Below are 15,029 nucleotides of genomic sequence, written 5' to 3' on the forward strand. Positions count from 1 at the left end.
GCAGTTGCTTGCCCGCCTTCACCCATGGCCGACATGGAGCTCTTCGGTGCCCAGCAGCCGCAGCCGCCGACCACCGGGAACGGGATGCCCGACAGTGGCGAGGAGGATCCCGCCGCCGCTTTCCTGGCGCAGCAGGAGAACGAGATCGCGGGCATCGAGAACGACGTGGGCTACGGCATCCTGGAGAACGGCGAGGTGCCCGAGGCGCTGCAGGGTCCCGAGGGCCTCGGCGCGGGTACGCCCTGCGGGGGCCACGGGTGGGGCGGGGGCTGAGGGGTCCCGGGTCCCCTCGTCCCTCGGGGCGGCGCGGCCGGGCGGGGACGGCGCCGGCGGGACCCTCGCTGCCCGGGGCTGGTCCGGGGGTGGGTCGGGGCCGTCCTGGGTGCGCTGCGCCGCAAGGTGAGCTACCTCCCTGCTCCCCGGTTATAGTTTGTGTCCCCTGAAGATGCCTAAGGCGTGCCTGTGTCCTAATGCGAACGGTGCTGATCTCGTTTAATCCAGGAGCCTGTCTGAAGGAAGGCTTCTGAAAGCTGAATAAATCCGCCACTTGAATTTCTGTCTTCAGCGGGGGTGATCTTAGTCTTAAAGCATAAGAGGAGTTAAGCTAATGTTTAATTTTACTAAACCTTTAGCCTTTGTTCTTTGGTAACCTTTGTACTGAATGTAGCAAGCCCGACACTGCAGAACCCGCGTTTGGAGAAGGGTGGGAACTGAGTGTTGAGAAGTATGGATTATAGTCTAATGGTGGCTAAAGCAGCCCAGAATAAACACTTCTCCTTTTGAAAGGTTTTAACCGAAGCCCGAGTGGAAAGGGGTTGATGTTGCAACACTCTCAGAAGACTTTGCTTGTACTTATCACCAGGGCCAAATATATACTGGGGACATACTTGCTCTCTCATGTGACTTCCCTTTGTCACTGCAGTAGGATGCCACTCTCCTTCAGACTGAGTTGAATAACTGCTCCCCAGTTCATTGTTGGAACATCTTTAGAATTAAGTATTCATTTTGCAACCTGATATCAGAAATTACTGACGTATCTTATGTATGAGGGGGAAGGTTTGTAGTATCTCAGTCAATAAAGCTCATCTAGATAAACTGGGTAATGGAGACCTTCCAGTGCTTATTTGGAGGTAGGGCTGCTCTTAGCATCAGCTCACTCATAAGTTCCAAAACATGGATTACATACTGCTGAAAAAAAAGGTATTTACTGGGGACTGTTTTGTTCCAGTACAAGAACTTGAGGATAATTGTTATCAGAACACCATCCTGTTTTGGTACCATACATAATTTGACTTCCGTATTCTATGTATAGTGCAGAAACAGACACATTGGTCACTTCCCTTCTTACTTTCAGAAGTCTTAGACAAACATCATGCCTTACGTGGGCTTTATGTTCCAAACAGACTCTGGAACATTAAAGTGGTTGTTTGAAAACTAATTTAGTTGAAAAAAAAAATCTATCATTGACCTTGCCCACAATATACTAGAACAACTAGAAGAGTATGTTCTCTACATATATGTAATGATGACTATTGCAAAGTGTTTCCTTTTCAAAAAGTTGATTTGTTTAATGCTTCTAGATTAGTTTCTTATTTAGAAGTAGTTCTTAAACTGCCTTTTAAGCACTTTTTCTGAAGTCATGTAAGTTGACTTGTCATGAAGTGCAAAAGGGTTATTGGAGAACTTTAGGAATAAGTTAATAAAATAATAAATATGATAATATGATCCAAGGATCTGGGAACCCTAGGCAGGAACTGTATATCATCTTGCTTGTTTTTATGCCTTGGGATTGCATTTATGCTCTGGCCTGTTAAATAGGCATGGTAGACAATGCTTGTGGACTTGTGGTGGCCCTGTTTTTTAACAGACATTGATCTTTGTTGACTGTCAGAGCCTGTACTTGCTTGCTCCATGTCAAAAAGAACAGACTTCAGCCATGCAAAATGTACTGGTTCAGGCAGGGTGACAAATGATCTAATGACATCTGTTGCCATTTGTGTTAGACATTTCTTATCATCTGATCAGTACCTTAATAAATATCAGACAGTTGTAGTCTCTGGCATATTAGCTCATTAAACTCTTCTGTAATTGAATAGGTGAATGCAAATTTCTTCCTGAAACAATGCAAGTTCTTATGTAAATCCTTAAGCATAATGACCAGGGATTTGTGGATTTACTTTTTTTAACTGTAACCTTTCTTGAACTCCTCATTTACAGGTCTCTTGGATAAGTTCTTTATAAACACTGGGCCAAAACTAATAACTTGGGCAGCTCTCAACTGGAGTTTGAAGATCTTAACTTCAGATACAGTCACAAGCAGTCATCAGCTTCTTGAAATACACTTTTTAAGAATCATAGTTTCTCATCAACAAACAGTCTTTCAGTTTCAGTCTCTTTAAATAGTTAGACAAATACATGGACAGAAGTGAGCTTCATGAATTGTAAACATCATTATTGGGAATTCTGTTAATTGTCGTAGTGGTGGATACTGGGTGAGTATGGTGGGAATAGCGGAATGCTGCCAGGCTTGTGCGTCTCACACAGCATTATTTCATGTTGCCATGATCAGGGTTGGAATACTGATCCAGGCCTGATCCAGTAGGCTATTCATTATGTAAATAGCTATGCCATTCAAGCTGCCTGAGCATGCAAAAACCTAATCTTATTTCCCTTGGAAGGTGAAGCATAATCCCTGCTCCAGAAAGCAGAGAGTACTGTATAAATCAAGTAATACAATGCTGTTGCTTAGGTATGGGTAACATGATATCTTATGACATTTATTTTTCAGTGATGAATCAATGTCCATGTATTTGCAGTGAGATTCTGACAATAGTGTGTCTTGAGGTTGTATTGGTTCACTTCCTATGTTCTCTAAGCAAGAGAGTTCAAGGGGAAATGTGTGGTTTCTATATCCTGTATGCCAATACAAATCATCCTGGCAGTTTGCCAAGTAGCTTCTTATGGGGAATTTCATTTAAAGACAAACAGTTATAGATGTTGAAAATCATGTAAATACACAATTTTAATGTAGGCTGACTAGTCTCAAACATTGCTTTTACATTTTCACGCCTGTAAGTTTCATATGAACTTGACCAAATTATTTTTCTCTATCTTCGAAAGATGTTCGTGAGCCTCTAGCAATTCAGAAAATTAATTGTGTCTGGTGGTTTCTCTAGGTACTTCGTTTAATAGCCTTTCAGGAGCTGAGTATCAATTTGCTTCAAAATTGCTTAGGAAAGAATTTATTCCTGTCTCTGTAGTTAGCACCACAAACAGCAAGAGTTCTTTTCTGACTATTGATTCTTTCTTGATTGTTTGAACAGCCATTGATTTGGGTTTTGCTGTGCAATCAGCGTCAGAGGCTTCAGAGCCCCATAAGACAGCACTGATAAGGGTATGAGAAAAGGAGTGGTATCTGCCTAGCTTGTGTTAGTAATGCTGCATTATTATGAAGTCAGGACAGAAAAATCTTGTTTTGTTTTGTTTTGTTTTCAAGAGAATACTAGTGGAAATGTACAGAAGGCGGAAATTACAGAAGCTGTTAGATTGGAAGATTATAGAAGCTGTTATGGCACAGTGTTATTGCAGATGTGTTTTAATTCTAGCCTACTGATTATATTGAAAATGAGGGAACTCATGGCTTTTAATAGGACAGCAGATTAAACTAAAACACTGGAAAGAAGCACTCTTCCTGAGCTGCTTGCCTTTGTTTTGCGCACAGGCATGAGGATGAGTTATAGCTAGAAAAATTATTTCTTCTCCAGGTTCTTTCATAACTCCGTAAACAAAAGGTTTGTGAAAGATCCTTCTTTCTTATCATGTTATGGGTTAGAAGTAGGTAAAATTAAAGCATGACTGTGCCTAAAAGAAAAAAGGATGGTAAACTAGGCCTTGAGTGGTGAAGTTACTTAACCTTATGTCAGAATATATTAAACTTTATGTTCTTCTGTTCTTTAACTAGAGCTGCTAACCTATTGAAAGTAGCAGCACTTAGGGTACTTATTGTTTAAAAGAGATGCTGCAGGTAACTCCTAAAAAATACTTCTATTTTAAAAGAGAGTAAGAAAAATGTTTCAGTATACTGCAAAGCCCTGCCTCTGACTTTAGGGGAGAATAAGACTTTAGAGAGGCTGGTGAACAAGGCTAAGCTAGCTTCCTTTCAGGCCAAATGATCCTGAGTGGTAATAATTATAGTAGCAGCCTTCAGAATAGTTAATCATCATTGTGATAAATCTCTGAGGCCATATATTGACTTCTAAGATGTAAGTGACAAAATGCTTTTTGTATTCATCTTCAAACTCCCCAGTCTTTTCTTTTGTAAGCTGTAGTAAATGTGGAGGGCATTAATGCTAGCTTTCTATTTCTGGCAAGCTTGGATGTTGTATCTCCTGGGAATGCAAGGCAGCTGATATGACTTATCCTCTCCATGCTCTTCCAGACTCTAAAAGGTATCTGTGTTGCTGTATGAATGTTCATTATTACCCTATGGTCAGCATGTGTTGCAGAACTGTAGATGTTTATATGTGTTCATTGCAACAGTGCCCTTAAAAATAAAAGTTTATCTGAAGTTCAAAAGCAAACAACAAGGAGTATGGATCATTGGTAACTGAGATGGTTCTAAACATGTGGATTTTAACTTCAGGAGATACAATACTATGATAGAATTGGATGGACTCTGAAACCAGTAGAGGAGTCTCGTTGTTCATGGCTGCTGAAAATGTTATGATGGCACTAGCAGATTTTAGGCTTTTTCTGTGGGAAGCTTATGAAATTGCATGTTTCTGTGAACAGAAAAGTCTGATACACAACTAGCATTGGTTACTGATATGAAGGCTGGCAGACAGACAGTTTTTCTGTACTTTATACTTAATTATACAAGCATGAAGACTGGAGAGCTGAAAGGAAGGAATGTTTGACTATTGGTCTTGTTGCAGTTAGCACACTTGTATTGGCATATGACAGTGTGCTGGTACATTTCTGTTTCCTCTTCTGCTTGTGATTAGCTCAGTCAGCATGCTGACTCTGCAGCTTAATTGCAAGTTCTAGGGAGCTCAGAACAGATGGGAAATTTGTTCTAATACTGCTAACGCTTCTAACCTGGATGCCCTCTGGAAACACTTAGTTCAGTTTCTGTTAGTGGCTGTTTCTGTGCAGAACAAAAATGGCCCTTAGACAAACCTATGTGTTTCATCTCAGGCACAGCCTTAAACAATGATGTTGTTCCTTTTACCTGCCAGCCTGAGTAGTGAAAACCGTAATGAATGTTTTTTGGTGTGACAAGAAAAACATATTTTCAATGTTCTTGGAAACATCCTCAAAATTTATGAGCCCTCTAGCCCAGCTGGTGACTCTAGTCTTTTTAAAGGCCTCCTGTACCTTCCAGAGGAGTAGGAGTCCAACAAAGCAGCAACCATATCTCAGTTATGGGAGTCTAGTTATAAAATATATTTTCTCATAACTGAAAAGCTATTTTTTCTTAATTTGAGTCTTCCCCTGCAAAAGTTAGTAACTATGTTCTTGGGGACTAGTATTCTCCAACTTAACTGCCATTCTTGAACTGATGAATTTACAGTCCTCTACATAACACAGTTAATGATTGCTCTTCAGTTCACTTATAAAGGAGTATGAAGAACTTCCTGTGTGCCATTCACTTGAACTATGAAACTGGTGCGAAACTAGCTGCAAATAAGAGGACACAGCAGTATAACTTGCTTAGTTTTAGGTCAGTCAGCTATCTGTTTTTAAGACAGTGGTGCAAAATAATGTGATTTTTTTGCTTACTTTTTGGTATAGTCACTTCTTTCTCTGAGGGGTGTATTATGGTGGACACACTTTTGTGTAATAGATTTATCCATGGTGATATGAGTAGCATGAGTACTTGGTATGGCATGCTGACAGATGTTATGTAGCCCTGCTCCAGAGAGGTGCCCTGCTGAGACTTAGGAGTTTCTGAAAATCTTGATGTGTTTTGTATAGTCCATAGATTTAAATAGTTTCAAAAACTTAAAGGTTTGACTAACACCTGGTGTTTGTTCCCGACGGCTGTGTTGCCACTGTCACTTCAGAGATAATAATGCTGCAACTGAAGTAGGAGTTATCAAGCATGTCATCACAGATGGTAGCAGAAAGGTGACTTTGCTAGGAATGTTAGCTTTATCTCTGAGCTAATTATGGGATAACAACAGTAAGATAAGAATTACTAATTGTTGGCTGCAGCATTGTTAATCTTCCAGGTAGACACTAAAAAACTGGTAGTCATCCTTCTTAAGAACAGCTGTATAGTAGTCAGCTTCTAGGAGAGGGAGGATGAGGACAAAGTGGGAGTAGCTTTAGAACACAGTCTGTAGCAGATTCTCAGCAGTATCAGCTCTGCTTTTTGTGTTGTTAAAAGCAGGATCTCATAAAGAAGAAATGACCTTGTATTTCTGGTTCTGCAGAACAGTGGCTCACTTGGTTTTTCATGCCTATCCAGAAAAGTGCAGGGAGAAGGAAGTGTCCCTGCAGGGTATCAAGTAACATTCCCTTTCACAACTCCCACATTACCTACTTTAGTAAAGCTTTCCATACAAGTTAAAGAAATCAGTAAATCTAGCTGTTGTATCTTTCTCAAATGACTAAACAAGTCACCTCTTTGCAGATGCCGTTGATGGAGTGATTAACGGGGATGTCTATAAGGTAAGATAGAAGTATTCTATACTTAGAATGTGCTGTTCTACTCTGAGAACTTTACCTTAATGTAGACTAATACTTCCTATTTCTTGTCTTTAAAGTAAATTTGTCTCATATCTGAGGAGGGTTTTCTGTACTGGTAACTCATCTCATGGAGTTGTCAGTCTTCTTAATTATGCCCATCCTCTGAACTTAGAGGCCATATAAAGCAGCAGTTCATTTTGAAATGTGGCTTAACAGTATGTAAGCACTGTAAAGCAGACTGTTAGGCTCTGCGATATGACTTTACATTGACTTTCACTGGCTGCTAAGCTGAAAGTGTGCTCTGATTACCTAGTTTAAAGTAGAGTTTTCAGATTTGCTTGCTCTTTAAAGGTAATTCATGCATCCTGGTTGTCTTATCAAAATAGTCTTACAAGGAACGGACTGAAAACATACATTTCTTAGTGACATGAAGATGCATGAAATTAAGCTTCTGGCTAAAAAGCTCAGCCACAGTATGAAAGCACGTTAGACAGCCATGATGACAAAAAAAGGAGATACCTGCTTTGTTGGTGTCAGGGAGGAAGGAGGCACGCTAAGGCTATCACTTTGTTGTAACTGAATTTCACGGCATGGTCATTGCCTGGTGTCACAGTTGACTTGTTACCGTGGTTAAATGAATGCTTGGGAAAGAAGCATTGTGAGCGATGTACTTCTCCTTAGAGTTTTAAGTGAATGCTGAGCTTTGTGGAGACACAAACAACTTTCACTGCTGCTGACATTCTTATATCCTCAGCATTACTGTGAGATTGATGGGACAACCTGCATTTCACAGGCCCTTTGCTCTTCCTTGTACAAGAGAAGGCAGATTTCCATTTTTAGGTACCTTGATTTTGTGTTTGAAATTCTGAGATCAGTTGCTTTGGCTGACAGAGCTTCCTCTTAATCAGAAAGAAGAGACTGAATGGGCTATACATAACATAGGTTTTAGCTACCTGTAACTAGCTAGCCCTGCAGCTGCCCAGTTTATTTTGCTTTGGATGAAATGTGAAGCCTGGTGGTGTTGCACCAGCCTAGTGTCTTCTCTTTGCAATATTCCTTCATTGAGGGCTACAGGGAGTCCAGAGAGGGGCAAGCCAAATCTATGGTCAGCTGCAGTCAACCTGGTACTCTTATGAGTGGTATTCCTTAACTCTGCTAGGGGTAGGATGAAGCAATAAAAGTCGTTAAACTTGGAGTATCTTCTGTAGCAAATACCACAGTATTCATTAGCTTTGTAAATCTGGTGTATTAATGTTAGCCCTACTCATTTTGAGTCTTTGAGATGTTACATTGTGAAACGGATGCTAGTACTCTCACTGTTCTGATGATTAAATATTAAAATGCCTCTTGGGTTATAAGCTGCATACAGCAATCCAAATTCTGTAATGTGATATGCAAATGTCTCTTGAAGTAGACAAATAAGCTGCAAAGAATGTTTTGTACTCCTGTGCACAAAACCATGAAGAAAATTATTTTGCAAAAAATATTTAAGGTGAGATGAACTCAGAGAGTATATGGCCTACTACTGTGTAGTGAGGTGCTAGGCATTGTCTTCTGCATTCTGCAGGCTTAGTGCTCTGGCACTAAGTGTCTGTGGCACTTGTATTTCCAGTTGTGTTGAATTTTTGTTTGATTCCTGATTTCTGGAGGAAGCCCTGTTTTAATTTCCTTTGATTGTGCTGTAATTTGTAGCAAGATGGTTTTAATGGTGGAAATGTGTTATAACATCAAATGAATGTTTTATTGGCTCAGTTCAAATAGAGTATAATTTTATATAGCTGGCAGGCAGTTACCTGAAATCACTTGTTCTACACAAATGACTTTGCTGTTCTTTCCTCCAAGGAGAGTAATGGTCCCACAGACTGCTATGCTGCCATCTCCCAAGTAGATCGACTGCAGTCAGAACCAGAAAGTATTCGTAAGTGGAGAGAGGAGCAAAAGGAGCGTCTGGAGCAGCTTGGTAAGCATGGTATTTGTTGAGTAACCTCATGTCAGCTCCTCTCGGGCTGAGAGAGGTGGGGGTGTTCTACCTGGAGAAGAGAAGGCTCTGGGGTCACCTGAGAGCAGCCCTCCAGTACCTACAGAAGAAGTGGAGAGGGAATTTTTACAAGAGAGTGAGAGCATTGTGTAGTTTACAAGGAGGAATGGCTTTAAACAGAAAGAGGGTAGATTTGGATTACTCATTAGGAAAAAATTCTTTGTGGTGAGGGTGGTGAGGCACTGGCACAGGCTGCCCAGAGAAGCTGTGAATGCCCCATCCTAGGCTGAATGGGGATTTTGAGCAGTCTGGTCTAATGAAAGGTGTCTCTGCCCACAGCAGAGGAGGTGGAACTAGATGATCTTAAAGGCCTCTTCCAACTCAAGCCATTCTATGATTCTTAAGCAATAGAATTCTGAACCATGGCAGTGCTTCTTCAGAGTCTTAACATGCTTCCTGGATGAGTCTTCTGGTAAGCAGACTTAAGACTGGTGTGGGAGTCAGCAAGCAAGTGGCTCTCTGAACCTTTACTTAGAGATGAGCTGACAGAAAATGAAAAGCTTTTTTAAGCTTTGATGATAATAAATACTACAGGCATTAGTAGTTTATTTCAAAGGATAAAGATTAATCATTTTGTAATTGCCGAGGCCATCTGTTGTCACATGGATCTTAATCTAATAAATAAATTAAGAAAATAATGGATTATTAATTAAACTAAATACAGCTATCAAATGCAGTGGTACCTACCCATGGACAATGTCTAAGAGACTACAAACTGGTGTGCTTCCCACTTACATGGTGGAGGAGCCTTTGCTTGAAATTGTTAGGACAGAACCTTCTGTTAAGATGTAATTCTGGATAAAGCTGACAGTTTCACTCCTCTTTTGTATTAGTTACAGCAGGTGAGGTTGTCTTGAACTGTAGGCTGTGTGTAAAAAGTATGTGGAATGCCAGGTTCCTTCACTTTGTCTAAGCATAGAGGCTTTACTAAGCTTTGTTCTAGCACTGGCATAGCAAGGTGACTGTTTCTGGTTTGAGCAGTTTGCAGACCAACAGACTGACTGAATCTGAGCTACTCTGCAAAGTGCCTATCCTAAACTGAAGTGGACTGTCCCAGTTATGCAGCACAGGAGTTCTGTTCAGCTAATCCTTTCAATGTTTGTAGTATTTAGAGTTCTCCTAGGACTAAATCAGGAAATCTCCTAACCCTTACCTGAGTTGGTGAAGCAACTGTCTGCACTAGAGTGCACCCTGAACCGTAAGTTGAAATGTTTGCAAGATGCATTTGAATACAAACGTGACTGACAAAGCAATTCTTAAATCTTCAGATGCAAATTCACGAAAGCAGGAAGCAGAATGGAAAGAGAAAGCAATAAAAGAGTTGGAAGAGTGGTATGCAAGGCAAGATGAAAAGCTTGAGAAAACAAAAGCCAGTAACAGGTAAAGTTTTTCCAGTCATCAGGAGAGTTATGGTTCTAGTTATGAAAATAATTAGGAAGGGATGTGAGAATACTTCTTCTGTGTCCTAAGGCAATAGTCCTTCAGATCATTAAAGTAAACACTCCTATGACCTACCTTTTTAAGTTTTCTTAGATAATCTAGATTAAATATCCAGGAAGCATTAAGATGATGATCAAGTATTACTGAAGTTTCCTTCAGACATGAAGCTTGAACATGGCCAGAAAATATTTTACTCTGCCCACTTGTCATGCTCCCAGCTGTACAGGCCTTCAATGTCTGTAGTTACCTACCCTGAGACTAGCAATCTTACTTGCTTACTTTATAACATATGGAAGTGGCATTCTAGTTAATCTTTGCTACAGGTAATTTCATAAAATATCTTAAAATCTTTTGCTGCTCTTTTTGGAAGCAGTTCAGAAATTACATTACTCAGTTCTAGTAGTGAAAAACTGAATGCTGATTGTGTCTGTAGTGGTTTGAATTGTCTCATTATGGGTCCTGTGGTAGAAAGTGATGACTTGATTGCTGGAATAATAAGCTCTTACACTTTCTTAGAAATTCCCTGTGGAATTTTGACTTCAAGGTACATGATGGTAAAAGTGATAGAACTGACTTAATGCCTCTTAAATCTCTACTTCATTCTATGCAGGTAATCATCAAGACTGCTTTATATTTTGGAACTCAGAGGGTTCAAAACTGCTGTTCAAAACTGCTGTTTTGTTCATTTTGTTGTATTTTGTTAGTTTATTTCTTTGAAATACTGCTTTTCTTGTCAAAATAGGCATCAGCTTTGTCTTTATTAAATGAAGTCCTAGGTAAACTACTCTCCTTTCTAAAGGAAGAAAGGAGGCCTACACTGCCTTCAGAATTATGGATTTGCCACTTCCATAACATTCACTGAGGAATTCACTACCTTTTCGTTGAGTGAAGAAAGGGAAACAGGATTAATACTCTCCTAGTTGGTGGCCAGAGTTCATGACACCCTCATGGCTTTATTATGGTCAGTGTTTGAGTGCAGGATACAGAGTCTGGAGCAGGGCACATTAAACAGGTGTTGCACAGAACTGTTTGGCATTCTCATCACTCTGGTGAGATCTCTTGCCTGCTGGTAGTTTCTGTCCTCTGGGAGTAGTCTTATGCTAACATTGGGGCTCTAGTCCTCAACTAGCTGATCTAAACTTCTAGGATGTGGAAGAATTTCTGTGTTGCCCCTCTAACCAATGGCTTAATTGATCCATTCCATGTGGTAACTGCTTTCCTGTTACAGTAAGTCTAGGTGATGCAAGGTTGATATGCTTGTTAAAACTGCCTCCAGCTGTGTTCCGTACTTCTCATCCTTATCTCTTTTCTCCTGCCTGCTTGCCTGCCTGTTGGACTACTTGCTACCTAGGGTGGCAGATGAAGCTTTCTACAAACAGCCCTTCGCTGACGTGATTGGTTATGTGTATGTTGCTTAACTACTAATTATGCTTGCTAGTCAACACGATAATAAGCAGGATCAAAAACAGTGCTGAGTGTCTGAAGGTGCCTTCTGAATATTTACTTTTTGGACCACTTCTGGCCTGCAGTTTTAAGTGCAGTTCTCCTGTATGCAGTGCACAAATCCTAGCACTTTCAGATCAAGTCATGTAGTGTACGTAGCCCTGGAATTATGGTAACGACTGCAGTACTCTTTAGACCTAAGGGTTTACAGTTGTTTCCAGGCCAGTGAACATTGCTTAGCAAGATGCTTTGCTGGGGATGTGGGTTAGTGCCTGCAGTTTCACATGGGTGCTGTATTTAGTCCTTCCACAGAGAAGCAGTGTTTAATTCTGTAATAGGCAGTCACCACCTGCTTTGCCTACATATCAGAAAAATATTCAAGCAATGCTTGCACATAAAGGTTCACAAGGAAGCCAAGGAAGGTAGAGGGGAATTGCCTGACACGAATCAGGGAAGAAAATGTGCATGCATGTAGAAATAGGAGGCCATTAGAGAACAGATATAAAGTACAAGAAGGTGGCATTGAGAAATCAGTGTAAACTGCTGGGAAGACATTTAGGAGTAGTGTAGATGTTTTGCCAGCCTAATAGGTCAGTGAAAATAGAGCTGTGACTTTCAAGCCCCAATGAATATGCTAGTTTCTGAGGGGTAGAAGGATTGCAATGTTCATTGGCTTGTTCGTGTATTTTAATTTCTTCCCTTAATTTGTAGACTTGAATTGAAAGATGGACATGTCACAGATTCTAAGGTGACACCTTTAGAAGGTGTATTGGAGAGCCGTGTTCTGGCTTTGAGTGCATTAATATTGAAGATTTGGTGTGAAATTCACAGCTAACTGTAGGTGGATGTAAACCAAGACTTGTGAAATGATGGATTTACAGGTGGTGTTTAACTTTTCTGAAATTTCCTGGAGTTGATTTTGTTAGATTTTTACAATAAAACCATTATTGTTGTATGTCCAATGCAAATGTGCAGTGTGAGTGCTGCATAATAAAACTGGCTGCCTGTTTCCTGAATGTAGGCTAAGCTACTAGTGCATGTTCAGCCAGCTAATCATCTGCATTAAACTCATTCTCATTTTCTATATCTGACTTAAACTTTCTCTCCTTGTTTCTTTTCTTCTCTTCACCTTTAAGCACAAACATAAATCATCCTTGCTACAGCCTAGAACAGTTAAGTAAAAAAATCTTCACTGCCCTTTACAAGTGTCATGTCACATAAAGTAGCAGTGTTGTAGTGATCCTTGTCTTCAGTGGTGTCTGTAACCTTATCATCCTTGTGAATAGTGCTGAACCCTCATGGGAGAGTCATTTTCACTGCTTTCTCTGTACTGCTTGTTGGAGTAGATGGATTTGGTTTGATCTCTGGATGCTTACTGCTTCTGCACTCAGGCAGCTACCAGGGCCCCACATCATGTAAACTAGATGCTGGAGTGCTATCCCTGCATTGAAGCAATGCTATTGGCAGCATAGAAAAGCCAAAGTAATACAGCTGGGAAGCCACTGGCACTATCCAGTACATAATGTACAAAGCCTTAGAGTCTCCTAAGGGTGAGAGCAGGAGAATTCCGTTTGTTCTGTGAGGTGACCTCAAACAAGTCATCTCCTCTGCCAAGATACGCTGTAGTTCATTGCATTCACAAGCATGGGATTCCTGACTTAAATTCCTTATGATTCATGCTGCTTCACTACAGCATTGGGAATCATCAGCAGATAGTTTTATGATGGCCTGTAGGCCTTGGGGCTGGTTTAAATCCTCAAACAGAATTTGTTTAAGACATGCTTGCAGGCAGTTGTAAATTTCCAGTTGGCAAATGTCCAGTATAAGCCATCAAGCAGCAGAGGCTTAACTATTCAAGACCTGGGCATTTCTCCATAAATAAAATGCCTACAAAAGAAGTACCTTACTTCCTGGAACCTTGTGTGGTGACTCCTTAGGCAAAGACTCAATAAGTATTCTTAAAACCAAACACCTGTATTCCAACATTTTACACAATCCTCTGCGATCCTCTGCACTGCTTGTGCATAGCATACTACTGCAGTCTACTTTCATCTCCAGGACTGGGGCAGTGGGAGCTTACGTGGCCATAATGTCCACAAGCAGCTGTCAGGTCACATTTCTTATGAAACATGCTGAAAGAAACTGCATCCTCTAAGAGGGAAGGAGTGCCTTACATGCTGGGCATTAACACAAGGTGCATTGCATTGCTTTTAGGGCAGCTGAAGAAGCCTTTGTGAATGATGCAGAAGATTTTCCTGGCACTGAGTGGGAACGTGTGGCTCAGCTCTGTGACTTTAATCCCAAGTCTAGTAAGCAGGCAAAAGATGTGTCCCGCATGCGTTCAGTCCTCATCTCACTCAAGCAGGCTCCACTGGTTCGCTGAAGCAAAGCTCGATGGAGACACTACAAATGCAATATTTTAACCTTACCCAGAGAAGCTATGTTTGCAGTAATTTTATTAATTGTTTCAATGTGTATTTTTGGACCACATCATGATGTATCTAGAGCTGATCATCGTTTGATTGCATGTTCTTCCTGATGTTTCCTTTCTGTGTCTGAAATGGGAGAACCTCCAAAACTGTAGTCTCTGTGCTGTTGTGCACCAAGGTGTCACTTCCTACATTACTGATATTAAAGATCTCTTAAACACAAAATGTGTTGACTTTGGATGAATTGAGAAGGTCTCCTGCTTCTTTTTGACAGAGTGTGTTTGAATTAAGTGTGAGTAAACATTTCTCTTGATTGCTGGTGATTTCACCTTGCTGGTGAATGTCCAGCCAGCAGTGCAAGGCTGTCCTCCTTGTTTCTTTAACCTTTCTTAAAGCTCTTGAGAGCTTTAGTTTAAAAATTTCTCCACTATCCAATTTGTCACACTAGACAGCAGTTCAAGAAAACTTAAACAGCAGGCTTGTTAAGGGGCTTATCTTGCTTCCAGTGGGATTGAGGACACTGCCTTCTGCAGGTAAGTAGTTGTGTATAATTTTCTGCTGTCACTCTGGCTGTCTGAGGCTCAACACAAAGGAGAGGGCACTGCAGTTAAAGCCTTTGGTATTCTACTGCTTATTGTGTTCCACGAGGTTTTCAATGCAGTCTTCATATGCAAAGATCTGTGGTGCAGAGGCAGTTTGGATGTTTTTGAACTGCGTGCTTGTCCTCGCTGACCTTTGCGGACACTTCCTCCCACTAGGGTGGTGAACTGGAGAGTTGGAGAGTAAGAGGAGGGAAGACTTCCTCTTACTGCTGCTCATCTCTAGGTTGGAGCTCTGTCTGCCGAGGTGGTTGAATCAGAAACAAAGCGATCTAGAAAATCTGTGTTCTGCTTCCTTTGCTCACCGAGCAGTCACAGGGGCTGTATTCTAGCATTGCTCTGTTAAACCTTACCTTAGCTGTCTGTCTTAAAACTAATCTGTTCAAT

At 40.9% G+C, this 15,029-nt stretch overlaps 1 protein-coding gene across 3 annotated transcripts; it reads left to right on the top strand.

Moving 5' to 3' along the window:
* Window positions 1-14,268, top strand: CLTA (clathrin light chain A). 3 transcript variants are annotated; one of them, XM_059491941.1, is made up of 7 exons: window positions 1-235; window positions 6,638-6,675; window positions 8,536-8,653; window positions 10,000-10,111; window positions 11,523-11,576; window positions 12,751-12,786; window positions 13,829-14,268. In XM_059491941.1, the coding sequence occupies exons 1-7, from the start codon at window positions 25-27 to the stop codon at window positions 13,995-13,997; spliced, it is 738 nt and encodes a 245-aa protein (XP_059347924.1). In that variant the 5' UTR covers window positions 1-24; the 3' UTR covers window positions 13,998-14,268. The 3 variants fall into 3 exon arrangements, with proteins under 3 accessions (XP_059347924.1, XP_059347925.1, XP_059347926.1); XM_059491942.1 differs by lacking the exon at window positions 12,751-12,786; XM_059491943.1 differs by lacking the exons at window positions 11,523-11,576; window positions 12,751-12,786.
* Window positions 14,269-15,029: the final 761 nt, after the last annotated feature.

Source organism: Ammospiza nelsoni, chromosome Z, assembly GCF_027579445.1.
Source record: "Ammospiza nelsoni isolate bAmmNel1 chromosome Z, bAmmNel1.pri, whole genome shotgun sequence".
In the NCBI taxonomy this organism is placed as follows: domain Eukaryota; kingdom Metazoa; phylum Chordata; class Aves; order Passeriformes; family Passerellidae; genus Ammospiza; species Ammospiza nelsoni.